At 43.5% G+C, this 27,675-nt stretch overlaps 2 protein-coding genes across 2 annotated transcripts in view; one reads left to right on the top strand and one right to left on the bottom strand.

Annotated features, from left to right (window-relative positions):
- col11a2 (collagen, type XI, alpha 2) overlaps positions 1-20,466 on the top strand; it is a 37,712-nt gene extending 17,246 nt beyond the window's left edge. The window contains exons 9-67 of the mRNA XM_038971517.1: positions 266-438; positions 1,902-2,105; positions 3,067-3,120; positions 3,389-3,430; positions 3,532-3,594; positions 3,937-4,011; positions 4,266-4,352; positions 4,581-4,637; positions 4,811-4,864; positions 5,105-5,158; positions 5,440-5,493; positions 5,787-5,840; positions 6,128-6,181; positions 6,431-6,475; positions 6,661-6,714; positions 7,425-7,469; positions 7,606-7,659; positions 7,884-7,928; positions 8,221-8,274; positions 8,539-8,583; positions 8,745-8,798; positions 8,901-8,945; positions 9,569-9,622; positions 9,862-9,969; positions 10,190-10,243; positions 10,359-10,412; positions 10,563-10,607; positions 10,841-10,894; positions 11,066-11,110; positions 11,224-11,277; positions 11,384-11,437; positions 11,693-11,746; positions 11,874-12,071; positions 12,201-12,254; positions 12,374-12,481; positions 12,600-12,707; positions 13,070-13,123; positions 13,285-13,338; positions 13,462-13,569; positions 13,681-13,734; positions 13,873-13,926; positions 14,141-14,194; positions 14,303-14,356; positions 14,462-14,569; positions 14,673-14,726; positions 14,960-15,013; positions 15,546-15,599; positions 15,780-15,833; positions 16,078-16,185; positions 16,416-16,469; positions 16,628-16,789; positions 16,981-17,034; positions 17,300-17,335; positions 17,459-17,512; positions 17,736-18,021; positions 18,970-19,082; positions 19,183-19,251; positions 19,528-19,764; positions 20,225-20,466. Of these exons, the coding sequence (XP_038827445.1) occupies positions 266-438; positions 1,902-2,105; positions 3,067-3,120; positions 3,389-3,430; positions 3,532-3,594; positions 3,937-4,011; positions 4,266-4,352; positions 4,581-4,637; positions 4,811-4,864; positions 5,105-5,158; positions 5,440-5,493; positions 5,787-5,840; positions 6,128-6,181; positions 6,431-6,475; positions 6,661-6,714; positions 7,425-7,469; positions 7,606-7,659; positions 7,884-7,928; positions 8,221-8,274; positions 8,539-8,583; positions 8,745-8,798; positions 8,901-8,945; positions 9,569-9,622; positions 9,862-9,969; positions 10,190-10,243; positions 10,359-10,412; positions 10,563-10,607; positions 10,841-10,894; positions 11,066-11,110; positions 11,224-11,277; positions 11,384-11,437; positions 11,693-11,746; positions 11,874-12,071; positions 12,201-12,254; positions 12,374-12,481; positions 12,600-12,707; positions 13,070-13,123; positions 13,285-13,338; positions 13,462-13,569; positions 13,681-13,734; positions 13,873-13,926; positions 14,141-14,194; positions 14,303-14,356; positions 14,462-14,569; positions 14,673-14,726; positions 14,960-15,013; positions 15,546-15,599; positions 15,780-15,833; positions 16,078-16,185; positions 16,416-16,469; positions 16,628-16,789; positions 16,981-17,034; positions 17,300-17,335; positions 17,459-17,512; positions 17,736-18,021; positions 18,970-19,082; positions 19,183-19,251; positions 19,528-19,764; positions 20,225-20,371 (4,586 nt within the window). The 3' untranslated portion in view covers positions 20,372-20,466. The remainder of the gene's footprint in view (positions 1-265; positions 439-1,901; positions 2,106-3,066; positions 3,121-3,388; positions 3,431-3,531; positions 3,595-3,936; positions 4,012-4,265; positions 4,353-4,580; positions 4,638-4,810; positions 4,865-5,104; positions 5,159-5,439; positions 5,494-5,786; positions 5,841-6,127; positions 6,182-6,430; positions 6,476-6,660; positions 6,715-7,424; positions 7,470-7,605; positions 7,660-7,883; positions 7,929-8,220; positions 8,275-8,538; positions 8,584-8,744; positions 8,799-8,900; positions 8,946-9,568; positions 9,623-9,861; positions 9,970-10,189; positions 10,244-10,358; positions 10,413-10,562; positions 10,608-10,840; positions 10,895-11,065; positions 11,111-11,223; positions 11,278-11,383; positions 11,438-11,692; positions 11,747-11,873; positions 12,072-12,200; positions 12,255-12,373; positions 12,482-12,599; positions 12,708-13,069; positions 13,124-13,284; positions 13,339-13,461; positions 13,570-13,680; positions 13,735-13,872; positions 13,927-14,140; positions 14,195-14,302; positions 14,357-14,461; positions 14,570-14,672; positions 14,727-14,959; positions 15,014-15,545; positions 15,600-15,779; positions 15,834-16,077; positions 16,186-16,415; positions 16,470-16,627; positions 16,790-16,980; positions 17,035-17,299; positions 17,336-17,458; positions 17,513-17,735; positions 18,022-18,969; positions 19,083-19,182; positions 19,252-19,527; positions 19,765-20,224) is intronic.
- A 1,538-nt stretch (positions 20,467-22,004) lies between these two features.
- hsd17b8 (hydroxysteroid (17-beta) dehydrogenase 8) lies at positions 22,005-27,349 on the bottom strand. The gene is made up of 9 exons (XM_038972266.1): positions 27,252-27,349; positions 26,308-26,510; positions 25,912-26,028; positions 25,615-25,710; positions 25,425-25,510; positions 24,054-24,138; positions 23,911-23,953; positions 23,693-23,767; positions 22,005-23,585 (listed from the first exon to the last, which is right to left on the bottom strand). Exons 1-9 carry the CDS (start codon positions 27,295-27,297, stop codon positions 23,566-23,568), a joined length of 771 nt encoding a protein of 256 aa, XP_038828194.1. The 5' UTR covers positions 27,298-27,349; the 3' UTR covers positions 22,005-23,565.
- Between the last annotated feature and the right edge of the window lie 326 nt (positions 27,350-27,675).

Below are 27,675 nucleotides of genomic sequence, written 5' to 3'. Positions count from 1 at the left end.
TTAGCATGGACAGTTCCTAAATCTTGCGGATGGCAACATTTCTAGTCATCAAGATTTTTTGAACTGCTAAAATGTATTTCTAGCTCAAAGTGACATTTCTAAACTTTGAAAACATGTTTTGCCAGAGAGCTCTTTGGCAAAACTATTTAATGTTTGCCCTTTTTACCTGACAAACATCCCCTGTAATGTGTCTCATCTTTTCTTTAAACACATCAGTCATAATACTGACCATCTTAAAACTAACCACCCTTTCTCATTCAAACCCGCCTACCTCCACCCTGGTCCCCCCCCCCACCTCTTTTTGACCTGACCAATCAGGATGTAGAAACTGCAAATTCTGAGGCTGGCCACACCCCTACAGAGACGGATTATTATTACGAGGAGGCAGTCCTACAGCCAGAGAGTGAGGTGATTGGACAAGAAGGGACCACTGGCCAGGTAAACCGCACATAGCAAAACAGTGGGAGAAGACGCCGTCGATATCACACTAGTTCAAAAGACTCCCCGGCTAAAGTCAATACAACATGAATTATTAGATACTATTATATACTTCCTAGTAGTCTCTATGTGGAGGTGAGCCCAGCCATCCTGTAGTACAACAAAGTAGTCTAACAGGTTGTCACGCACCATAACACTCCTACCCATTTTGTTGCCATCCGAGCCATGAGACATGCCACACTTTTTCAAAGAGGAATGCACCACATTCATTTTGGCATATCAAACATTTTCGTGTGGCTCTCATTTTCCCTAAACCCAAGATCATTTTTTTGTTCTCATATCAAGGTTCTATTTGATAACACATTTAGTCTTGAAATAAGAACAACAATCTTGAGAAAATGGGAGTCGCGTAAGAATGTTTGATACACACAGCGGAGGAATGGATGTCATTGCATTCTTGTTTGACATTTTGTTGAGAGAATTATAGTGGCTATCCTCAGCCCTATCAGCCAGAATGTGACTCTTTCCTCACAGTTCTGTTGTATGTGTTCTCTTTATTTTACATGAATCGTTTTTTTAATTGTTATCTTCAACGAAGAAATGGTAAATCATTGGAAAAATGTTTCTGAGATTTGTTTTCTATTGAGAAACAAATCAGTTCCTTTATTTCAATAGCCAGCATTCTGTTCAGTCATTTGTATCTATGTAATCATTGTTGGACCTGTTACATAATATTTTACATAACCAGCAGTGGTAAGTTGAATAGGGAAAAGTAACATAGTAATAGCTTTGCATAATAGCAGCTGCTTTTGTTTTCACAAAGTGGGGGGGCTTCACCTCATTCTTGTGTGTGTGTGTCAGTGAGTCTTGTACACTAAAATATTATACTGTATGGCATGTTAGTATATTGCTAGCCCACAATTATTCTACTTCCTTTTCAGTTAACTCAATCATTAGACACAAACACACAAGCTGGTGATAAACCCTAGAAGCTTTGGTGGAAACATGCCATTATTATAAGCTTAAGAATAAACACAATTATGCCTACATTTGTAAGAGATGATGGCTTCAAAGACCAGAAGGCCCTTCATGAAAATTGTGGAGATATTAATGGAGCATGAATGAGCCTTAAGCTTTCCATGCTTTGGTGAGGAAATTACCGGAAGAACTGGCTGTTCCTTTGATGTCCACCAGGTGTCACTATGCTCTATGTCCCTCTGTCAGTGTCTGTGTTTTGTAAAAGGTAAGACTTACCACACTCTCTGCCGTCTCCTTTTCTCCCGGTATCTCTCTACTTCTTCACCTATCATTTACTGTCACTTTACTTTTCGTCAATGTCTTGGATTTCTTTTCTATGAGCTTTTTCTTCTTCCTGTCTTCCTCTCCCTTCTCTCTTTCTCTATCTCTCTCTTTGCTCTTTTTCTCTCTGTTGGCACCTCCATTCCGTCATCGCTCTGCCCCAGGTGGAGGAGACATTGGTGGCAGAGGAGGTAGATTTGGCCAAGGCAGGTGGTGAGGTCGAGGCCTTTACTGAGGAGTATGTGACTGGAGACCTGGGCATGAAGGAATACGACTATTCCTACAAGGACTACAACGAGCCTCTGCCCGAAGGAGAGACTGACAGCTACATGGGCCCCGCCCTGTCCGCTGTGACAGACGAGGGAGGCGTAAGTCACTGCGCTTCCACCAAATCTTTCTTTCAATCCTAGCAGGAGCTGAAATAGGATTTGTGTATACTGGGTGTATACTCGAGTTAGTATGCATACACAAAGAGGTACTAAAGGTGCAGCAAATGATCTGGCTCGGATCTCATTTGTTTTTAATGCCTGTCTTTGTGTATGTCTCCATTTGGACTCGCTATTAAGCTAGAGGTTTTAGGTCGCCCCGAGGGAAGGATGCCCTGAAGACTTTTTAGTGAGGAGAGTTGATAAAAGTTGGCACCCAACGAGGGTCTGGACTTATTTACATTATTTGTTTATACACTTAGACACTGTGGTCTCTTTAGAGTACTCTTAAGATTACAGTACTTTGGACATAAAACAGGTGAACTTTATTGCTTCTACGACCTTGTAAATAGCAATATTTTTGGCGACCATTTTATGATTCAAACCCACTCTGCTCATTTGCCTTTGGGTAGTAAAGACCACAGTATTTACAGTATTCTGTCTGTACTGAATGTATCTCTCATTAATACTATGTTGTGTATGTGGTATTATCAACCCAGCACACATCCTTTGCAGGTATGTTTTCTGTAACTTGATTATGATCCATTGATTTGTCCAGTTTGATAAGGAGCTACAAAATGTCCTATGAAACGATGCCATTGAGAAATGGTTAACCTCTAAAATAGTTCCCTTGCTTTTACAAACAAACGCTACAACACCTCATTTCTCCAAGGCCGTGCCATAGAACAATTTTGAGCTACCTTTGGGTGACGTGGGAATCAACTCTTATTCATGTATTTGCTTTTATGACTATTTCCTACCTCTATGATTATTTCTACCTCACTCTGTTGGCTACACGCCATGTCGACAGGTTTGACAAAAGCTCTTGGTTGAGTGTGTGTCGGGTCTGTAAGCATATGCATTGACTGTGCTGTATTGTGGGTTACATGTGTGTTTTCCTCAGGCCTCAGTGAGTGCCGTAAAAGGAGAGAAGGGAGAGCCTGCTGTCCTTGAGCCTGTGAGTTACCATTTATGTTGTCGTTTAGTTGTTATATCTACTCCTGTGCACTGTGACCTCCTCATCTACAGGGGGCACCACAACATTCAGTAGTCAACATAGGTTTCACAAGAAACAGTTTAGCTGTCCCGAACACCGAGTTACCACAAGACCAGGAGGATTCCCCGAATTTCCTGTGGATGGAATTGATATGGAAATAAGTAGCAACGTCTGATGTTGAAATACTACCATCTATCTCTCAGTCGCCCATGTTTTACATTCTTCACAGGGTATGTTGATTGAGGGACCTCCAGGACCAGAGGGACCGGCAGTAAGTGCATTTCATCCACCCCTTTCTACTGAAATGTGACTCATAGAATAGAATACCTTTATTTACTGTACTTATTCCGAACTTTTCTTCTTGTCCCTTAGGGTCTCATCGGACCTAATGGCCCATCTGGCCCTCCTGGCTCTGTTGGTGATCCTGGCGAGAGGGTGAGTTTTTATATAACCTTTATTTAACTAGGTAAGTCAGTTAAGAACAAATTCTTATTTACAATGACGGCCTACACCGGCCAAACCCGGACGACGATGGGCCAATTGTGCGCCGCCCTATGGGACTCCCAATCACGGTATTCTATTGTGATACAGCCTGGATTCGAACCCTGAAATGCAGTGCCTTAGACCGCTGCTCCACTCGGGAGTCATACTTTACCTACTATCTACTGTATATCTGTGTTTCTGATCAAGTTAAACTTTATGTATTGTTTGTCTATGGTTGATGTAGTTGTCTTGTTGTGGTGGCTGACTGTGCTGTGCTGGTATCTCCTCCTGTAGGGAATCGCTGGAAAGTCTGGTATCCCTGGTGCCGATGGCGTCCCTGGCCCCCCCGGAACGTCTGTCATGCTGCCCGTGAGTGAACGACTGATGCCCGTCTGACAATCATCCCTACGACCCTCTTACGTTCTCTACACTTTAGTTTTTTGACCCTGTTACATTCTTTCTTTCCCCTTTCGTTTCCATACCTTTTCTCTCTCTGTTTTCTTTGAACAGTCTTAATCGTTACCCTGTTCCCCATCAGTTTGTTTCTTTCTCCGACTCAGACTCCAAGACTGAGTCGGAGAAATGCCGTAATTGGGAATAATTGTATTTTTCTCTCTGTGTAGTTCCGTTTTGGAAGCAGTGGAGGAGACAAGGGTCCCATGGTCTCACAACAGGAAGCCCAGGCTCAGGCCATTCTGTCTCAGGCCAGGGTGAGGGAGGAGAGTTCAACACTGTCCGTCACACTGGTTTATCACACAGCTTTAGCACGCACCACAAAAACATCCCGAATGATTTAACGAACACAACATAAGACAACATGCAGGTTGAATGCAATCTCTTTCGGTCAGTGTTCTTAAGCGCAGTTCTCATGTGTTCAAAATGGTCTGAGTAATGGCTAAGGGCTGACGTGGCCTCTTGTTGTTTCTCCTTCCTCTTAGCTGGCTCTGAAGGGACCACCTGGACCGATGGGCTACACTGGACGCACAGGACCTCTGGTGTGTACCGTCACTTTTCCTCCATTCACAGTCTGACGATGTATCATAAGAATATTGACCGTGTGTAGATGGTCCCCAGATCATCACGGGGATAAAGTAAACAGAGTGACTGGGCTATTTGATTGACGTCAGTGTGTTCCTCCGCAATAATGATTGTTTCTGTTCTATGTCAGGGTACCCCTGGAAGTTCTGGTCTGAAGGGTGAGAGTGGGGATCCTGGACCTCAGGTAAAGAGATATTCATCCCAGAACCACGTCTGTGGACCATTTTCCCCCCTATATCTGACTCAGACCACAGATTGGCTTTATACATGTTCCCTTACACCACTGTAGTGCTGGTCAGTTGCAAAGAGACAGTTGTTTTCCCTCAACTGTAATGTAGTAGTAGAGACTATTTCTCTATATGTGTTTATTATTGATACTCAATTCCGACAGGCATTCATCACAGATATCTATTCTTTCTTTCAGGGCCCCAGAGGACCACAGGGTTTGAGCGGCCCTCTCGGCAAATCAGGAAGAAGAGTAAGTGAGCGCAATCTGATCTCCATTACTGTATTTATGAATCCGCCCAAAATGGCACACTATTCCCTATAGGCCCTTGTCAAAAGTAGTGCACTAAATAGGGAATAAGGTGCCATTACGGACGCGCTCTGCCCACATTCCAGTGTTGATACTAGCATGCTAGTTGTATGCATGCCCAATACATTGCTTCACACTAAATGGTATGCTATGTCTACAGCCATGCAGATTGGAATAAACGCGAATGCTGTGACAATAGATGTGATTCCTCTATCTCCCCTCAGGGTCGTGCTGGAGCTGATGGCGCCAGAGGCATGCCAGGAGAGGGCGGGCCTAAGGTAAGCTCTCAGCTGCTTGTTTTGTTGTAAACGTCATCTGTTCTTCCCGATTCTGTTCTATGACCTCTGAAACGGTCTGTATGGTCTAGACTTTGCATGCGTATTGCTTTTGAATCGTTGTTCAGGTCACATGAATCATTTTCCATTCTCAGTGCGGATTTCATTTGATGCTCTGACTTACTGCTGCATCTTGAACATGCCGCGGTACTGTGTTGTCGATTGATTAATCCAGCAACTGCACACATTCTTTTCGTTTTCTCCACCCCCTGACGCGACGTGTCTGTCTCTCGCAGGGTGACCGTGGTTTCGACGGCCTGCCTGGATTGCCCGGAGACAAAGGACACAGGGTGAGTTCAAGGTCAAAGGTCAACCCAGCACACCACCGTAGACACATAGTAGAGGCATCGTCAAAGAGAGTTTGAGTATTATATTACATGAAATCATGTTGCAGCAAGGGACCGGGAAAACCAAGCCACTCCATCTGGAACTATTGTGACTGAACATGACTCGTGGTTATTACCCAGGAAGGAAGACTCTGTCCTATCGACGGAAACAGAGGAAAACAGAGTGGAATCGAAGTGTGGTATGCTGTCGTTTTAATTGTTCTTCCTCCCTCTCTATTCCACCATTTTAGGGTGATACTGGAGGATTGGGACCCCTAGGAGGTCCTGGAGAGGACGGAGAGAGGGTAAGTAGTTTGACAAAACATCAGACATTGACCTATCAGTCCCATGTCTCCATAGAGATCTATACAACTATGAGTCTATCAGCCAGAACTACAGTAGAGTGGTCACTAAACCTAGAACCACACACACTGCATTTACATTTCTTACCGTAGTGTTTTAACGTGACCCCATTGATCCCTCAAACTCCTTCCTCCTTTCTCACATCCTGTCTCTATCATTCACCTTTGTCTGTCTGTGTGTGTTGTTTCCAGGGAGACGATGGAGACATCGGACCCAGAGGACTTCCAGGTGAACCCGTGAGTGTATTTCTGACGCTACTGTTGACATCGGTTCCTCTTTATTACCATCACCGTTCACATTTTTGGGATAATAGTGTGTGTATTATGTTGTTTATAGCGACTACCTGTTTGAGCTTGCTTGTTATTGACCAGTTCCTGGCTTTTTCTCTCTGTGTTCGTTTGTTGTTTCGCTCTTGTTTTAGGGACCTCGTGGTTTGCTCGGGCCTAAAGGTCCGAACGGAATCCCCGGCCCTCCTGTAAGTACACACATTAGTGCACCACACTGGAATGTCAGTTTTACTCAAAATATACTTGGCTGTGAAGCTACACTGCAAAAAGTGAAATATAAGCCAGCCTAAATATCTTATATTGAGGGATAATTAACTTAAAATGTGTGTTTTTTTCCTTGCTTTTTTGTACCAAGCTAAATTATCTAACGTCATTGGCAGATCATTTCACTTATTTTAACCTAAAAAGGCTTAATGCAAGTAATTTATCTTATTTCAAGATAGTTTACCTTAATCGTCATATTAGGATAAAATATCTTGGAAAAATATATTGAAATAAGTTAAATGACTTTTTAGGTTAAAATATGCTAAATTATCTGCCAATGACGGTGCACCCTAAAACAATACCGTGACCAAGCAAACACTGCACTGGGATAGTTTCACTACATCCCAGAATGACAACTTTACCCTCATACTACCCCTGAAAGTACTAAGCAACCCTAAAGTAGGCAACTATATGACCAGGAACCACAGTGGAACAGTGTCAGCAGACCACATCAACCTCATGCCACCAGCTAAAAAGGCCCTACAGTATAGGATCATGTCCTTATCACTAGTACACATCTAGACAGTCATTTTGTAGCAGGCCACTTAAGGTCATGTGTGTTGTTTACCCTCCATATAGCTTTGATAACTAGCAGTCTTTTCTATTTTATGTTATTTTCTTTTTCCTCTTTCAGGGTGTGCGTGGAAACGACGGTCCCCACGGTCCTAAAGGAAACCTGGTCAGTGAATGTTTTTCTGTCCTTTTTATCCTCTGTGGAGTTGATGTATGCCCATTGGGAACAAACCATTCTTAAAGTCTCAAACCATCTCTTCTCCCTTCCTCCTCTTCTCTCTTCTCTTTTTTTTCTCTCTCAGGGTCCCCAAGGAGAGCCAGGGCCCCCAGGGCAGCAGGGTACCTCAGGAACACAGGTGAGAGACGTCACAGAGCAGGAGACATATTATTGGGGACAGCGTTTAGCCCATTTTAAACACTTGCAAATGACTGGATATCATAATTCTCATTTTCTCCTCCTTACAATGTGGGATGATCCAATGAAAAATAAGCAACCTCTAATAACACAACTGTAATCTATGGTATTGCCCCAAGCGATGTATCTCTGACCAGATCTGATCGTATGACACGTTTGTTTCAGGGAACGCCAGGGCCACAGGGAGCCCACGGCCCCCCAGGAGATAAGGTAAGAGAACAAAGTGATCCATGACTGCTGTGTGTGTAATTACTATGTTATGAACCTTCATAAAGATATTCACTGTCCCGACAGGCTCCAGTAAAGTCTCCATAACTTGTCACAACTAGTGAAGCATCATATTCAGAATATTCAGCCAGGAATGATTGACAAGGAGACAAAGTATTGTGTACTTTGTAACTTAGGTCCTAGTGTATTTAGCCTGAGTGATGATAACATTGTTACCAGTAGTGCCATCAGTAGTCCAGTAAGCTCATGACTTTCTTCTCATCTCCTCCCCAAGGGCCCCACAGGAAAACCTGGTCTGCCAGGAATGTCCGGAGCCGACGGCCCCCCTGTAAGTCACGTACTCACTGACCTATATTGGACTCATCTTTACTGTATGTTATAATAGAACAATGAAAACATTACTGGTAATCTGCAGAGTTTTTTTTAACATGAGATGACCTTAATGCATTGCGCAGAATTCCACTGGTCAAAAAGGTTAAGTACTTTATTGAATTTTTATGGAACAAAGTGGTAAGAACAAGTAATCAGCACATCTCGAATTGAAGTTGCCCTCATGCCTCTCTTGACCTCTGATACTCTCTTTGCCTCACAGGGTCACCCAGGAAAGGAGGGACCTGTTGGCACCAAAGGAAACCAGGTGAGATCCTCTAATCATCTCTCTCCTGCACAGTATTCATGGAATATAGTCAACCTCTGCGCCAAAATCCCCACCAAGATGGCTGCCTATATGTTGTGTCTTATACGTTGTGTCTTGTGTGAGGTAGTGCATCATTAACCCTCTCTCCTATCTTCATACAGGGTCCCAACGGTCCTCAGGGAACTATTGGCTATCCTGGCCCTCGTGGCATTAAGGTGAGATGATTTTTTTGGGGCTAAAGTCATCATTAATTGTCACTAATCGGTGATGATAATGCCTGATTAATGACTGATTTCCTAATCCTGTTGTAATTGCAGGGAACTCAAGGTATCCGTGGGCTGAATGGTCACAAAGGAGAGAAGGTAGGTGACCTCATCCAGTGTATCAGGGATTGAAGAATAGTATATGTGACAATAAAACATCTTATCCTCTTAGATAAAAACTAAGTAGCCTCACTTTGAGAACTGATTCTGCCATCTTGAAAGTGATGTACAACGCTGGTCCTGTGTCATGATGACAGCAATGCCGTGGGCTAACACCTCTTAAACATATACGTTAGTGTTTGGGTTAGATTGATGGACATACGTTTACAAATGTTGTAAAGTTATGTCTCTCAGCCCACTAACATGTATTTTGTGAATGACACAGCAATTGTTATCCAGTTTCAGAGATCAGCCACTGGTATCTGTACTTTTAGGTTAGGATCACTAGAGGGCGCACTGTGAAACACTTTTCAGACACGAAAGCCACACAGGTGTCACGTTCATTGTCTCTCTCTCTGACCTAAACGTGAGAAGATGTACATACTGCTTTTTACACTTTAAATATTATTCCACCAACATTTTCATAATTCTTTATGTTGTAAGAGTTCTTAGGAAGACAATATTTGGATTTGTGCATTTTAGGGACAACATCCCAAACACTTGATTGACCATACGTATAAGGCCTTTAGCTTTCAATATTAACCACAATTGACTTTTTTTAGGGAGAAGATGGCTTCCCTGGAATTAAAGGAGACTTTGGTGTCAAGGGGGAGAGAGTAAGATTCATTTTGTTTATTAAATAATTCCTCTAAATAATTCTATTCAAGTATTATGTATTGTTTTACAATGTCATGTAAAAAAAAATGTAAGTTATTTGCCTTGTTTCTTGCCTTGTTATTTGCATACAATTTATTTTATATTTAAGGTTTATGTATTGATTTACATTTGATTTCATGTATGGTTATGTGGTTTATGTATCAGTGTTGATTGTTTCCCTGTGTGTTCCTGCTAACAGGGAGAGGGTGGAGTGCCCGGCCCCAGAGGAGAGGACGGTCCTGAGGGGCCAAAGGGTCGTGTTGGGCCCCCTGGCGAGCTCGGGCCCATCGGTCTGGTTGGAGAGAAGGTGAGAGTAGGGTTCATATTCTGTATATCAGAAGTTTGTTTATCTTGATTAAAATAAAACTATATTTGAAGGTATCTCATAACACACCTACCTGGTTGGCTAGTATACACACTCATGACCGTTTGACCAACTTTTACATGATGGTGGTTCTGTCTGTTCTTGGTTTTGGTCATTTTGATAGGTTTGTCATAGGGTCATTAATGACAGTATCTGATTGCAGGGTAAACTTGGTGTTCCTGGACTTCCTGGCTATCCTGGAAGACTTGGACCTAAGGTAACGACAACCCCTATTTCCTTCGAATTGTTTGCAGGTAACAATTGAAATGTTATCTTATTAAAGGGACTGACAATACGGATGCTAGATTAACAAATGCTTGATGTGTTTTCAGGGCTCCCTCGGTTTCCCAGGATTCCCTGGAACCAACGGCGAGAAGGGAACAAGGGTAAGGGAATTAAAACTCAAATGAAAACTCAAATTGTCACAGTATGTACTATGCGTGATGAAACCCATGTATAAAGTCAACAGCACTGAAGTTGATTCTGATGGCGGATGTTGCCTGTGCGTCTGTCTGACTGAGTCTGTGTTTCTTCAGGGTCTGATTGGAAAGTCTGGACCTAGAGGACAAAGAGGACCAACGGTACAGTTAAACTCCACTAAACTCCACTAAACTCCACTTATTTATATTACTGTTGATTGTCAAAGTCTCTCTTTATAGTTTATGCACCACTGTTTTAAACCATGGCTCATATTGTATTGGGAACAAACAACAGTTTGGTTAGTTTACTGAGATGAACCAACATGAAGTGGCTCAGAAACACTCAACCAAATGCCCATACCATTCCTAATCGATTTTCCACATCTCTCCAACAGGGCCCCAGAGGTCAGAGAGGGCCAAGAGGGTCTACTGGGAAATCAGGAGCCAAGGTAAGACAATGTCTAGAATCTCAACAATACATTTATTGAGGTTAATGCTCAACAGCACTGCAGTTCACCTACTGGCCACCACAGGGAAGACACGTCATAATACAGCTGGAATATTGGTTCGCTGCATGTGATGGTGTTAATTCTGGGCTTCTATTTTTTTCTTTTTACTAGGGTACATCAGGAAGTGACGGCCCATCTGGTCCACCAGGAGAGAGGGTAGGTTGTTTGAGTTATCATTTATTTGTTTACTATATACACTTTGTCGTGCCACTATAACATACATGTTGTTGAGAGACTTATACCTGTCCTTCTCCTATTGTATCTTTCAGGGACTGCCCGGACCTCAAGGAGCAAACGGTTTCCCGGGGCCAAAGGGACCTCCCGTAAGGCTACAATATGTACTATATATAGCAATCATTTAAGAATGATTTGTGTAGTTTGAAACTGTAAGTGCCTTCTTTCCCTCAACTCTTTCTGTTTCCTACCCAGGGACCACCAGGAAAGGATGGACTGCCCGGACACCCGGGACAGAGAGGAGAAGTTGTAAGTCTGTTTTCTTGTCCGGAACATGTGGCCATGTGGCGTACAAGCTATCAGAAATAAATGAATCTTACAAACAGTGCCATGTCTTCCTTTGGCTCAATTCTGTAATTTTTTTGTAGTTGATCTCAAATTATACTGTTCATGCTCTACTGTTACTTCCTCACACGATACACACATGATTGCCTGAGCTGATTGCATTAGGGGTTACACAAGGCTCTATTCAAGGCCCAATTCATTTCATTTTCTATTCCACAGGGATTCCAAGGAAAGACTGGGCCACCCGGGCCTCCAGGTGTTGTTGGACCTCAGGTAAGATTAATGCAACTTTCTTTTATTTACATTGTCCAGTGTCCAATACATTTTGTATGGATCATTATCCACCATTCACCATCTTCATTACTCATTTCCCTCCTCTTCCTCCTCTTCATTATCCCAGGGTCCCTCAGGAGAGACTGGCCCCCTGGGCGAGCGCGGTCACCCCGGGCCTCCAGGACCACCAGGCGAGCAGGGACTCTCCGGACCATCTGGCAAGGAGGGAACGAAGGGAGACCCTGGTCCCCTAGGCGGCCCCGGGAAAGACGGCCCCTCAGGACTGAGAGGCTTCCCCGGAGAGAGAGGAATGCCTGGCACCCCGGTGATCAGGCTAACCAACACTCTGTCTACATCTAAAATGGCACACTATTCTCTATATCAGAGGGTGAGATGTCATACTGAATATAGATTGCACATGCAATGTTTTAACTTGTTCCTGTCTGGTCTTTAGGGAGGTGGCGGACTGAAAGGAAGTGAAGGCCCAGCAGGACCTCCCGGAACAGCTGTACGTCTGGCAATAATTACATCTGAAATGAATCATTGTGAAAAGATAATGTGATGTACAGTATTTGTGATGTCCACGTCACCTTGGCTGTAATCATGTCTGTAACCATACCTGTGCAGGGATCCCCAGGTGAGAGAGGACAGGCAGGCAGCGGAGGTCCCATCGGACCCCCAGGAAGACCCGGCCCCCAGGGGCCTCCGGGACCATCAGGAGAGAAGGGAGTGCCTGTGAGTACTTTTACAAAACATATCCAATATACAGAGCTGTCATTTCAGATTGAGTCATTGGTCTTCTCTATTCTCTATGTCTCATATATGTTCTCTCTCCCACCCCGTTCCCTCTCAGGGTGAGAAAGGTCCAATCGGCCCAGCTGGGCGTGACGGTGTCCAGGGCCCAGTGGGTCTGCCAGGTGCAGCCGGATCCATCGGAGTTCCAGGAGAGGACGGAGACAAGGCTAGTAACAATCCTCTGTCTCTATCACATATCCAAACTACTGTATTACCACTTGAAACTATATCATGATGCTAATTTCAAACCACTTGAAACTATATCAAAATGCTAATTTCAAATCACTTGAAACTATATCAAAATGCTAATTTCAAATTACTTGAAACTATATTAAAATGCTAATTTCAAACCACTTGAAACTATATCAAAATGCTAATTTCAAACCACTTGAAACTATATCAAAATGCTAATTTCAAATCACTTCAAACTATATCAAAATGCTAATTTCAAACCACTTGAAACTATATCAAAATGCTAATTTCAAACCTCTCGTAACAAAAGCCTTGGTGGTGAATTTTGTACTACAGGGTGAGGTTGGAGAGCACGGCCAGAAGGGAGCGAAGGGCGGCAAAGGAGAGCATGTGAGTGACATTACCGCCATTATTTTGCCGTCCATGTCAAATCCACAGATCACATTATGTTCCTTACATCTATTGTGTCTGAACAATATACTATAAATAGGATTTTCTCTGCTGAAGTACAGTGATACATTTGCCTACAATGAAACATTGTGTGTCAACAGGGTCCTCCCGGTCCACCAGGGCCAATGGGTCCACTTGGTCAACCCGGCGCTGCTGTAAGTAGAAACACTAAACTCCATCAACGTACAGTGTATTATCAATATTGCATCAGACACATAGGAATTCATAGCATGGTGCCCCTCAGAAGTGTCCCCTTCACTAATGTCTATATTGTTCAGGGAGCTGATGGAGAACTAGGAGCCAGAGGTCAGCAGGGGCCATTTGGAGCCAAGGGAGATGAAGGATCAAGAGGATTCCCAGGGGCCCCAGGTCCTATTGGACTGCAGGTATGATGACTGATTTCTGTTATGACTATATGATGTTAGCCTCAGTACAATAAACGTGTGATTGTGACGCAATAGGTCAATGGCATCTCTAACTGTTAATGTACCTTGTAGGGATTGCCAGGCCCATCAGGAGAGAAGGGAGAGACTGGAGATGTCGGACCAATGGTGAGAGTCAACGACAAATTGGAGCAACCCAACAGATGATTGGATCTCATGAAGCCAATCATAATATTTCAGGAAAGAGGTATTGTTTGCGTGAAACACACTAGGATATTGCTAACCTCATCCTATCTGTCTCTTTAGGGTCCACCTGGCCCCCCAGGACCCCGTGGCCCTGCTGGTCCCAGCGGTGCTGACGTGAGTACTAATCTTCTCTCAAAACGTTCCTAATCATATCAAATGATTTCATTGTAATGGAGTTTTTATGCTACTGGTGATATTATAAAGCCGTCCCACATAAATATCTACTGTAGTGTTCCTGTTGATTAGAAATCATATATGTTATTATGGGTATGACTCTTGGTGTTTTTATATTGTTGACGCTATGATGTGTATTTGTTTGTTTATTCAGGGTCCTCAAGGTCCTCCTGGTGGTCTGGGTAACCCTGGAAACCTGGGAGATAAGGTATACATAACTTCACAATAACTTGATTTCCATGTTCTGTTGTAATACTTATGATATGTGTTTGTGTGTACATGTATGTTCTGAGAACTGAACACGTTGTGTTGACAGGGAGAGCCTGGTGAAGCTGGACCACCTGGAATCGGAGGAGAGCCAGGAAAGAAGGTGAGAGATTGATCCTTACTCTGTCTCTTTGGTTCTTCTTATGGGCCTTGTTTCTATACATAGATGTTTTGTACTGTGAGTGATAGTGTTGTTGTCCAATGGCAGGGCCCACGTGGAGAGCACGGTGACAAGGGAGAGGCGGGACAACCTGGTGCTTCTGGACCTGCGGGTGGAAGAGGAGGCCCTGGAGACGACGGACCCAAAGGAAACCCTGTATGTCAAACACTGCACTCTATAGGAAAACACTGTCACAAAAATCACACTTGGTATATAATGTTTTTAAGTCAAACTTTATGCCATTGTGTCTCTCTCCTAGGGCCCTGTTGGTTTCCCTGGCGACCCCGGTCCCCCTGGTGAACTCGGTCCCAGAGTGAGTATCTAAACACTCTTCACACACGTTTCATTAGATCTGTTTTGTTGTGGTTAAACAGATATTCCAATTTCAGGTGTTCATACCATTTCAGACCTATTGAGTGCAAGATGTGTCTCTGCTGGTGTATCTGTGAATCTTTTTCCATTATTAAAACCCCCCAAAAAGTATCTACTTTTGACACCATCTTAGCAATTACCATAATTGATAATAACTCTGTTTCTCTTCTTTAGGGTCAAGATGGAGCAAAGGGAGAGAGAGGAGAGGACGGTGAACAAGGACAAGCTGTAAGTTGCCTAGTACCCTAACTTACTATAGGTACTACATGGGCTCTTCAGGACTGTCCTTGTAGCCTTCATTACGCACTTTGAATTGGATGTTATTAGGTCATATATTGTCCAATTACCATCGCCCCGATTCAAAATGGCTCCCGGCAAGAGTAGTGTTTGTAATGTGAAGCACATCCTTAAGATGTATCCAAAAACATTTAGAATTAAGCAATGTAATGGGGTCAGAGGACTAAGGGGCCACTGTGGACATTGGTATGCAAGTCCCAGCCATAAACCATCTCAATTAAAGCCCTAGGAAAGTGTATTTTCCATGTTGAAGCACCCGTTGAAACATAAAATGGCACTGCAAGATTACGGTTATATGTCCTTCCTAGCAGATCGCCCTTCAGGCCTGTCTAGAATGTAGATTATTATGGAACTCTAAAACAACAGCTACCGGTATGTTTATTTGGTTCAGTTCTATATAGTTATTATTGACCCATTATAGGCCACTGAGGTTTTATAATGGGGATCATGCTCTCTACTCTAGGGATCTCCAGGACCCACTGGTGAGAATGGACCTCCTGGTGGACCTGGAAAGAGGGTAAGATTGTTCAGCTCAACAGGCCAAACCACAACTATCATCCACAGACATATCTGTTTGTTTTCAATGTATTATGTTTGATAGGTGCATATATCTACTCAATGGAGACTACTAGGTGGCCGATAAGCAGTCGTGAAAGCATCATAACGTTTAGAATATTACACATCGCTTACTTCCTAGGGTCTTGCTGGAACGAGAGGACCAGAGGGACGACAAGGAGAGAAGGGAACTAAGGTAAGAGTTCAAAGGTCATCGTTCAATGCATTGGCACTGGCAGTTTAGCCTGTGCATCGTTTCTATCTATCTAGTGATGGTTTGCAAGCCATGCCAGACAGACCTGACACCAAATGTATATATCTCTGTCAATTGTTTTCCAAATATATGCATTTGCTCAACTCGCAACACACGTTGGGGATTTGGAATATTGAAGTTTATCAATGTCAGATTTTTTTTCCTCCTTTCTCTTTTTCCCCCCCAGGGAGACTCAGGTGCTAACGGACCACCAGGAAAGACAGGCCCCGTCGGACCTCAGGGTCAACCAGGGAAACCAGGAACGGAGGGTCTGAGAGGACTCCCTGGATCAGTGGTGAGCGAGATGATCCCACGCTTCAATGGGCAGACTGGGCTGTTCAGTCTGTGGTTCAGTCTACTGTTCTAGTCTGTCTGTCTGTACAGGCGTCCATCTGTCTTACCCTCTGCTCTATAGGGTCCATTATCGTCTGTTCACTACTAGCTATGAGCTTAACAACAGTGTAGCTGAGCTGTTTGGTGCATTAGGCTGAGTGTCACTAACTTCCTTCTGATGATCTCTTCCAGGGCGAACAAGGTTCTCCAGGCCTTGCCGGCCAGAAGGGACCTCCCGGACCACTGGTGAGATAAGACACTGATGTGTACATGAATAGATCTATAATAGATTGTATCTTCCACAGTGTTGATCTATAGGCTATATTGATGCTTCAAGTGAATATACCCACTTCCTTAATCTGTATTGCTACAGTACCATCTTACTCTCGCTCTCTCTCTTCAAGGGACCACCAGGCTTGCCAGGACTGCGCGGCGAGGGCGGTGACAAGGGAGAGAAGGGCCACTCAGGTCTGATCGGTCTGATTGGGCCCCCCGGAGAGCAGGGAGAGAAGGGAGACAGGGGACTGTCAGGGCCACAGGGGACACACGGGTACAAGGGAGAGACTGTGAGTGGCACCTGTCTCTCCTTAGCGGACATTATAGAGCTTTGAAAGATAGCGTATATTTCCTCTGAGCACACGCACACTCGAAATAATATGTTGTTGTGCCTATACGACACGTCCCTACTGAACATGTATTCTGTCGCCCTTCGACAAACACTTGAGTTCAGTGCTGATGCATTTCCTGTGTGTTTCAGGGTGTCTCTGGAGGTACTGGACCTATCGGTCCTGGTGGTCCTGCTGGCATGCCTGTGAGTAACCACTTCTACATCACCTCTCCTGGTTCTTTTATCAGTATATCACGCAACATCCTCTATCTGCATTGTGTATATTCTCAAAACAGAAGCCTGTAACATAGAAAGATTTAAGCATGAATGCCTCCATGCCTTTTGTGTCTTGCATAATTCTGTCGCTCTCCAATCATTTCAAACGTCCTCTTTTCTATGGCCGTATAACAGTGGTAATAGTTAGCGTCTATTGAATGATAATCCTGACCTCCCTGCGCCTCTTTCCCAGGGTCCCCAAGGTGTCAAGGGAGCTAAGGGTGCTACAGTGAGTAGAACGTCCTCCTCCGCACTCTCTCTAGTGGAATATCTGCTTCCATATTATAGTCACTGTTGAGTCCCATGTGCACTGTATTGTTTCATCTCTATCTCCTGTCTCTGTGTGGTCCAGGGAGGAGGTGGTCCCAAGGGAGAGAAGGGTGTCTCAGGACCCCCCGGGCCTCCAGTGAGTACCCATCCTTTGCATAATCAGTTTACTCCATGAAACTAATTAAATACTCGTATTTTACCGCCATTTTTCAGTTTAGTCCTGCGTAGATCTATGTTTGGTTGCTTACATCATTCTAGAGCATAGCATATGTGTACATCTACAGTTTTCAGTTCAAACATAACTAAGTTCAATAATATCAACCAGTAATAATCTTTCTCTGTGACCCGCCTCCAATCAGGGTCCTCCAGGCGACGTCATCCAGCCGCTGCCCATCCAAATCGCCAAGAAGTCCAAACGCTCCATCGATGCCAGCCGGATGCTGTCCGAGACAGACGCAGAAGCGGTCGCAGCCGACGCCACCGGCACAGAGTTCCTGACAGGCAGTGAAGGCATGGAGGAGATCTTCGGCTCACTGAACTCGCTGCGACAGGAGATCGAGACCATGCGCTTCCCTCTGGGCACCAAGGACAGCCCTGCACGCACCTGCCAGGACCTGAAACTCGGGCAGCCAGAGCTCAAAGACGGTATGGGGCTTTCAGGCATAAAACTATTCACAAAAATGTGGCAATTCTAACTTTACACAGGGAATTTTGTTTTAAGACATGAGGTCACTTTTAACTAACGTCTAAGTAATTTTTTTGTTGTTTTGGCTCTGTACTCCAGCACTTTGGATTTGAAATGATACAATGACTGTCAGCTTTAATTTGAGGGTATTTTCATCCATATCAGGTGACCCGTTTAGGAATTACAGCACTTTTTGTATGTAGTCCCCCCTCATTTAATACACAAGTGAATTTGTCCCAATACTTTTGCGCCCCTAAAATTGGGAGCAAAAGTATTGGGACAAATTCACTTGTGTATTAAATGAGTCAAACATGTTGTATTTGGTTCCTGATTTAGTAATTAGTAAATGTAGTATTTGTTCCAAACTTGTTGGATGCATTTGCTGTTTGTTTTGGTTGTTTCTCAGATTATTTTGTGCCTAATAGAAATTAATGGTAAATATAACAATGTTCCATAGTTAGTCATTGTGTAATTTCGCATCCAAAATGCTGACAGAGCCAAAACAACAAAACATTTGACACTGTCCCAATACTTTTGGAGCTCACTGTATTAGTTTGTTGCCCAAACCGTTCGGACACTACAGACATTCATTCATGAGAAGACCGGTTTTCGGGATGTCTCCTGGTCTGACAAACATCGCTGTAGCTCAGCCACCTTCCACCCCAGACACGGAAGGCCGGCGTCGGCGGATGTGGTGGATTGAGACGCAGCCCATGCAAAACAAACATATCTCTAGCTTAAACAGAGGGATTTTGATGGGGATTTGTGTATTATGCTAATTATTTGGTTAATACACCATTAATACAAAGAAAGATAAATGGCGACTTCACATTGTCATTTTAGTCACATTATGTCATTTGAGTTCCTTGGTACTTAGTCGTGCCTCATCTCTCTGCTGCCCCCTGTAGGAGAGTACTGGATCGACCCCAACCAGGGTTGCTCTCGCGACTCTCTCAAGGTGTTCTGCAACTTCACCGCCGGTGGGGAGACCTGCCTGTACCCCAGCAAGAGCGTGGACACGGTGAGAAGAGAGACTGGGCTTGTCAGTCAATAATGCACACACACAAACTCTACCCTGAAGTAGCTGTATGTTGAAACATACATCTAATTGTCTCTCTTAGGTAAAGCTCAGCTCTTGGACCACGGAGAAACCAGGCTCCTGGTACAGTGAGTTTGCAACTGGCAGCAAGGTTAGTTTGGGTTTATTGCACCACCGTGGAGAATCCCAGGGGGACATTCATTATAGTCCAGTGTGCTATGTTTGACCTGGATATCAACCAATGGGTAAAGATGAAGGTCGATCAGGAAAATGATCAAAGCATTATCATAACACTCTGTCACTAAGCAACATGTTTATTTAATGTCAGGTTTGAGATATCACACTCTGCTTTCATGCTTATTATAGAGTTCACATCTATTAGCTTAATCTGAGTTTTTATTTCATGGGGCATCTCCCCCCCCCCCAGCTGTCGTACGTGGACTCTAATGGCGAGCCGATCGGCGTGGTCCAGTTGGGCTTCCTGCGGCTGCTGAGTGTCCAGGCCCGCCAAAACCTCACCTACCACTGCCATCGCTCTGTGGCCTGGGCCGACCGCACGGCCAATAACGGCCACAAGAGGGCGCTACACTTCCAAGGCGCCAACGATGAGGACCTCAGCTACGAGACCAGCCCATACATCAAGGCCCTGGTTGACGGCTGTTCTGTGAGTCTCATTTAATTGGTTTATTTAAACAGTGTGGTCATATTCAGTAACAATTGCCAGTGTTTTCCAGGGAGTCATGGTAACCAAAGGTCATCTCTAGCTCACTCACCTCTGTGTGCAGACATTCAAGTTATGGATGCGTATCTCAAGTATCTCAAAAAGAAAACTAAGAAGCCTGAGATTTTATAGGGGGTCCGGGGGTACATCCCCCCCATTAGCTTTTTAAAAAGGAAAATGGATCAGAATTCCCTGAATGTTGCTCTATTTTTAATCTGATGTAGGCTAATTTAATAATTTCCCTCTCAGCAGTCAATAAGAACACATGCCCATACAAAAAGTATTACTACGGAACTGTATTTTTCCATTACACACAATCAAAGTATAATAATGAATCCTAGGCAGATACCCTTGCTGCACGTGTAGTGATCTCACCTGTCTCTCTGTTTCTGTCTGTCTGCAGTATCGTAAGGGCTTCGACAGGACAGTGGTGGAGGTGAACACGCCCCAGGTGGAACAGCTTCCTCTGCGGGACCTCAAGATCACAGACTTTGGGGAGAGCAACCAGAAATTTGGCTTTGAAGTGGGACCTGTCTGTTTCCTGGGCTAAAACACCATGCAGAGAAATGACAAACACCTACACATATAGAATATACACTTACACTGATGAACACACACACATACACAACACAAACATTAACATACCAATATACAGTACATGTCCAATAATTTGCAAATGTATTTCATGATATCAAGCTCATTCCCGACCATATATATATACACACACACACACACACACACACACACACACACACACACACACACACACACACACACACACACACACACACACACACACACACACACACACACACACACTGTTGTAAAACAGACATGCACTCAGTCAAGTACATGCCCAGGGGAAAACATCTCCCAAGTAGAAATGGACGACAAGAGAAAAGTAGAACACAAACATTCTCACGAAGAGGAGAACAAAGATCGATTGCGAGAACGAGAGATGGAGTTCTGACCGTTAGCAGAATAAAACCGTGTTCTTTTCCAACGAACAGCTGGCCCAAAGAGCCATCTCCTCCTTCCGTACATGCCAGAGCCCACCGTCGCGGACCCCCCTCTCACTCCTCTCTCCTTCCCGCTGTCTCTCTTTCCAGTTGTCTCACCCACTCTACCTCTCTGCATTGCCTTCCCCACACACTTGTACATCTTCTGCATCTAAGCCCCGCCCCATCCTACGCCTCACCACATTAAGGGGAAACCAATGAATGAATAGGAGTTCCACGAAGAGCATGGAGGACCGGAAAACAGACGAGCCTGTAGCCAACCAGGCCTGACGAAACAGAGACGTCCATGTTGTCTAGCTAAGTTCATGTTCTATTCATCTCCACAGTGAAATTCTGTACCAAACAACTATATCAGTCTAGTTATCCTAAAGCTGGTCAAATATACTAGAGGCGGGTGAATAGAAACGGTGCTTTGTAGAGATGGAGTGGAGGCAAAGCTGTGAGATCTCTAGTTTTATCGCGGCTTTAACCTAAGATGTGACTATGAACATCTCTTTGCTCAGTACTGTAATAATAAAGTCCTAACAGAAACGTACTGTCTCTGAACTGTATGGCTGTTTATTATTGGGCCAATAATGTTGCATGCAATGGGACGGAAGGGTGTCTTTGCCTTCTCCAAGGACCAATGAATCAAAAGCCATTAACCTTGTAAATTGTACTGAACTTGATGTGTGGTACATGTATTATTAATCATTGTTACAACTGTCATACACAGGCCAGAACTGTAGTTCCTAGACCAGCGAATAGGCCAGAATGCCATCAAACCAGTCCAGTATTTACAGGTGCGATGCCTGGAATTTGATTCTTGTTTTATGTAGAACACAGGGTTACATCCCAGGATTTTGTGACATTCCGTCTCTTTTCAAGCAGGAAAGGTATCAGGGTTAAATATGTGTATGAGCTTAATAGATGACGGCCAAAAGTTCTCTCTTACAACGGTGAATAAATGCATGCTTTCAAAAACTGTGGCAAGGTGCTAATTATACCAAAGCGTTAATATATTCAGCGTGAATAATTCAAGTTTGTCTCCATCACAGCCACATGATGCTGTCACCAGTTCTCCTACTGGATATGTGCATTAGAATCCATTTGTACAGACATAGTGAAATTCTATTGTATTTATTGAAATCAAACAAGGTGCTTCAAACAACGACAAGCCAAATATGCCAGTCGAATGTGGTATTTCATTTTGTATTTATTTCCTGTAGTTCTCACTTGATGGTTAAAACAATTAAATACATATTAAACAAACACTAACCCGAGTTATCTGTGCACACCCCATTGATCTATGCATGTCAACTGGTGAAAAAGAAAACATGTCATTTGTGGCCATATCTCATTGTAACCCTTTAGCAATCATCAACTGTGCTGTTACGATTAAATGGGGACTCTCCAATGCTGTCACATTTCATTGCGGTTTGCCAATGCTGCGCTGCGCTGTAGGAGTATGGCGTGGGCGACAAACAGACACCGGGATTCTACGGTTGTGAGAACACAGTGGGCAGGGGACAGCTAGCGGGAGGGAGGGAAAATTCTAGCAACCACCTGGGGAAGAATTATTACGATTTTGTTTATAAGTAAGTAATGTAATGTGGCTATGGGGTTGAATATCCTTATGGGTATTTTGGTTTGTTTTTCTTTTGATATTGCAAAGGGGGGGTTGACCTAAACTCAACCAGAGGTGAAAAAATAATTACCTTGCGATTTTCTCTCGAGAATCACATCTATTGGTTAGTTTTATTGTTAAAGACAAATGTTTCAACAAAATATGGTGCTGAAAAGAGAAAAAGTATTATTTTATGTAAGTATTTTTATTTTTTATGTTTGTTTCTGTAATATATAATCTTTTTAAAAAGAGCTGCTCGACTCCCTTGTTATTTTTTCTTAGTCCCTCTCCTGTTTCATTCTCTCTCAACTGGCTGGTGTTGCAACACAATAGCTAGAATTTTTTCAATTTGATTCCTCTCGTCTTGCTGCGTACAGCGGCCCAGACGGCTGAATACAACCACATCATTCACAAATCTCCAGTTAACTTACCACCTGTGTGTTAACACAGAATCAGTCACATCCCAACCTTATTTCCACTATTTATCACCTCAACACCCCAATAGATCACTTCTAGTGTTTTCCCTCCAGTTTGATTCTGATCTGTGCCTGCCTCCCTCTACAGTCCACTGCTCTCTTTCATTTGTGTTTCATTTTTTTGCCAAGTTTTCTGTTGGTTTTTATTTTGCTTTAGTTTCACTGTCTTGGTTTGTTCTTGGCTTGTTGTTTTCTGTTCGAAGTCTCCAATTAAACCACATGCCAACGCATTTTCTCTGTGTGCATACTGTATTCGAGTACCTTTGCATGTGTGAAGCCAGCCATTTCTGTTCATAAACATCTAAATCCAAGCCTGTTATTAACCTTATGATAGTAACTGTACATAAATGTAGAGCGTTTAGAGGTGTAACTTGGTTACATTGGGAAACCACTAAACACTGACCCGCTCTCTGTATTGTGAACTCTCTCCACAACACGAGATCTCAAAAGTTACAAACATTGGTTTTAATTTATTGCACATTGACCTTGTACATATTGACTAGATCTACAAAACAAGATCGATCCCCAACCAGTTGTATTATTACAAGTGAAGGCACAATGTGAACGTTGAAGCAATACTCAATTCCTGGACCTAGATGGGAACTTGCCTCATTGGTCTTAATGAGGATGATGGAAAGTTGTCTCAGCCAATGAAAAGGCCTCCTGGAGGTGAGTAAGAAATGCTTTTTGTCAACAGGACAGCAGTAAAAAAGGCATTTCCTGTTAAACATTACTCAATCATTTGAATGTATTTCAGGTGGGTCCATTACCTGTTACTTCAATACTGGTTCCGGTGATGTAACGAGAGTCATCTGAAGCCAGAAAGGCACATACATCAGCTACCTCTATACACACACAGAGACAGAGAGAGAGAGAGAGAGAGAGAGAGAGGTTAAGTCTTGTAACTTGATTATAAAGGGAACGGAGTTCTGCATTTGTGATGTGCTCTACTGCACAGAGGTGTACAGTATGTATACAGTATTCTTACCTGCAGGCTCTCCCATCCTCCCCAGTGGCACCATGGACGTAAGCTGCACACACAAACACAGCAAGTTAAAAACACACTTTTATCCAAAAACAACATTGAGGTGGTGACTTTCTATCTAATATAAAAGGAGAACGCAGTCGTACCTGACTGATTACTTTCTCTGGTACTTTATCAGTCATGGGTGTGGTTATAAACCCCGGAAGCACACAGTTACACCGGATCCCATATCTGGAGAAAGAGAGCAGTTGTATGTTAGGTTTTAGACAATATTCATACTTCACACCACACCTGGGCCCTGTTTCCCAAACGCATCTCAAGGCTAATAAGTTCATTAGAACCTTCATAGGAGCATCGCTAAAACCCAGAGCTGTTTCCCAAAACCAGCGTCACTGAAGTTGCACTTGAAAACACTCTTTATTCAGTGGTCTGACTGCCTCTGACCACTCGTAGAACAGCAAAGTGGTCATTTAATGTTTTTTTCTGCTCCCTTCTGAGTCACTTTTAAAACACAGAAGATCGCCGCTAAACATAGAATCAAGCTGTTTATCTGTCGCTCTGTGACCGCCCAATGCAAAGTTGCCAATGTCTTTGCAATTGGTACAAACAAGTGAAAGATAAAAAGCTGCTTCAAATGAAAACCGAGCTGACTGCATAAAAACATTCAGCAGGCTTAAAGGCTATATGGGCCTATATTTTTCAGTCAATTGAGTTCTAAGGCACTGCATCTCAGTGCAAGAGGCGACACTACAGTCCCTGGTTCGAATCCAGGCGGAATCACATCTGGAGTTGATTGGAGTCCCATAGGGCGGCGCACAATTGGCCCCGCGTCGTCCGGGTTTGGCCGGAGTAGGCCGTCATTGTAAATAAGAATTTGTTCTTAACCGACTTGCCTAGATAAATAAAGGTTCAATTTAAAAAAGAATTGTAGGCTACACAGCCTGTAATTTCATGATGTATTACAACATGATGTGTCAAATCTGTGTATTATAGGGTAAGCATTACAATAAACCTCAATATTTGCAGCCAAGTGATAATATATCTCTAGGAGCTGATCCATCGTCAGTATTGTGGACTAATTCTAATGTTAAGGTAAGATTTGAATGGAGAAAGCTGATCCGAGAGATCCTATCAGATGGACACGGGCTCCAACGACGCACTTAAGAGAATGTTTTCTCTGCCTGGTGTTTCGGGAAACGCATGTTACATCTTTCGCCGTAGGAACGATGGATTGTTAAAACTCGTAAGCTTAAATTCCATTGCTATCAGGAAGCCGGCCCTCCTCACTAAATAATGTTTATAGCCTATTAATCTTCTCTCTATTGGTGAATGGGTCAAATTTGGGGTGTTGAAATCAAATGCAGGGTCGTGTTCAGTAGACACTGCACAGAAGATAACAGCCCAAAAAGGGTCGGTACCATCTCAACTTGTACAAAATTAAAATATATTTTTTTGTTTCTGTTGCAAAACATTTTGCTACGGTTTGCCCTAATGAACATAACCCAGGTGTGCCTCACCTGCTCAGCTCCTTGGCTGCAGTTCTGGTCAGGCCCTCCACACCTGCTTTGGAAGCAGAGTAGTTTGCCTGTCCAATATTGCCCACCTGGTAACAGCCAGAAGCACAAAGAGAAGGTTAAAGAATGGTAGGAATGAATGTAAGTCTGTTGAAAGATAATGCCTGGGGTGCCACTAAGATGTCGGACTCGCCTTGCCCACAATGCTGCCCACAGTAATAATGGAGCCTTTAGGAGCTCCACAAGCAACCAGAGCCTTGCCAACAGCCTGAGTCAGGAGGAATGTACCCTGATAGAGAGAGGGGAAAGAGAGGGGTTTGTGGGATACAAGGGTAGGAAGCACTATTTATTGTAACAACGTTTTAACTCTGATTTCGGTGTATCAACGTAAAAGAGTCATTGAACCTAAAGAGAGAGAAAACCTTGCTGCTTTTCTTCCACTAATATAAATATATTGTGGTCAGGACAATAAGAACAAACTAACTAATACCTTTAGGTTGACTTGGATAACCTGGTCAAAGTCCTTGTCCTCCATTTTCAGGAGGAACTCATCCCGAGTGATCCCTGCAGCATTCACACATACTGAGGGAGGCTGGAAGTACCGACACTGCAGGAGGGTATCACAGCACATTGTTTATGAGTTAATCACGAACGGAATTCAGTGACTCACTCACACAAAATGTCTCTTCAGATTCAGGCAATTTCTAACTTCTCGACTTTGTTGCTAAAGTGAGGTGCTTTAGGTCAAGGTCCAAAAACGTTACATGATTGACTCATTTTCCTAGTAGGAGACGCCAGCATGTGGTTTAGGATAATAACTAAATTACACCAGACACACACACTGAATTAGTGAGTGTGTGTGTATGTCTGCACATAAGTCAATCACCTGTATGCTTGTGAGTAGTTTCTCTACACTCTCCCTTGATGAAACATCCACAGCAGACGCCATGTGGTCCTGCCCTTTGTGGTCATGGTTCAGGATGCCCAGGGTCTGATTGGCTGACTCCTCGCTGATGTCAGCGACCACCACTATGGCACCCTCGGAGGCAAATCGCTGGCATACGGCTCGGCCAATCCCGCTGCCCCCTCCTGGAGACAATGGGTAGTGCAAAAATGTAGGAGGCAATCGGCTGCAGCTCACAGCAGGTAAAGAGAGGGCTCTATACCACTAACTTGGATGTTCTGTACATAAGGGCTATAATAAAGGACTGATAGTTGGTCGCCTATAGGCAAGGGGGTGCATTCATTCTATCTTGCCTTTAATTCATCTGAGTGAAGATTCTTGTAAGGCAACATCCTTGTTGCCGTCCCCTTTGACCCAATGAGAGTGACAGAGCTGTCTCATCGGGCAAAGGTGAAGACAAACACATTTTTGCCCAATAAAAATGGCCTAGGCTACTCTTAAGAACATGTATGTGTATGTTAAGTTTACTTAATTGGGATATTGTCATTAAGGTTTCATTAACAAACTGATTTGGATGGCTGTTGCTGTTGAGATACCACAGGACAGATTATTATTATACCTTTTAAAGCAAATATGCTCAAGAATGTCTGAAGATGATATACTGTAACAGTTATGTAGCTTAGTCGAAACAATGTTACAATGTTACAAAGGCTGTTAGCTACAATCTTGTCCCGCAGTGAAATAAAATGATTGAAGTCCAACAACTAGCCCAAGGGTCAGCTACAACAACACAATCTATTGCGCCTTGCTAAGCACACATATCTGCCCCACTCATTTTCTACAGAGAAGTGCAGAATTATTTACCTACCTTACATATGTATTAAGTTGCATATAAAGGCCGACGAAACGTGAAAGAAGACACTAACCCGTGACAACTGTCAACCTTGATATGAGCCGTGTGGTGGCCGCCATGATGGTTGTCGTTGAAGATCGAGTCGTTCTCTCTTGATCCAGGAGATGGCGCCACAGGACAGGTTTTGTTTGAGCTCATATCTGTAACTAGCCAGTTTGTAGTCCTAAAAAAATGAATGAGTTTCATCTGATTCATTCTAATAACATGGGTTCGTTCAGCCATTCTTAAGGGGGAAATGAATGTTGAATGAATGGGGTTCGTTAGGAGAAACACAGGCTAGGATATTTTATACGTTTTGTTCTATGAGATAATATCAGGCAGTGTTAACATTACCTTTTATGTACTTGTTTTGGTTGCATTAACGCTTGAAAAACACAGAAGAAAAAAAAAATATCACAGCACGAATTGTACAAGATCTCCTAAGCCTATGTTTACCA

Source organism: Salvelinus namaycush, chromosome 32 (genome assembly GCF_016432855.1).
Source record: "Salvelinus namaycush isolate Seneca chromosome 32, SaNama_1.0, whole genome shotgun sequence".
Classification (NCBI taxonomy): domain Eukaryota; kingdom Metazoa; phylum Chordata; class Actinopteri; order Salmoniformes; family Salmonidae; genus Salvelinus; species Salvelinus namaycush.
This window is presented reverse-complemented; position numbering and strand designations above follow the sequence as displayed.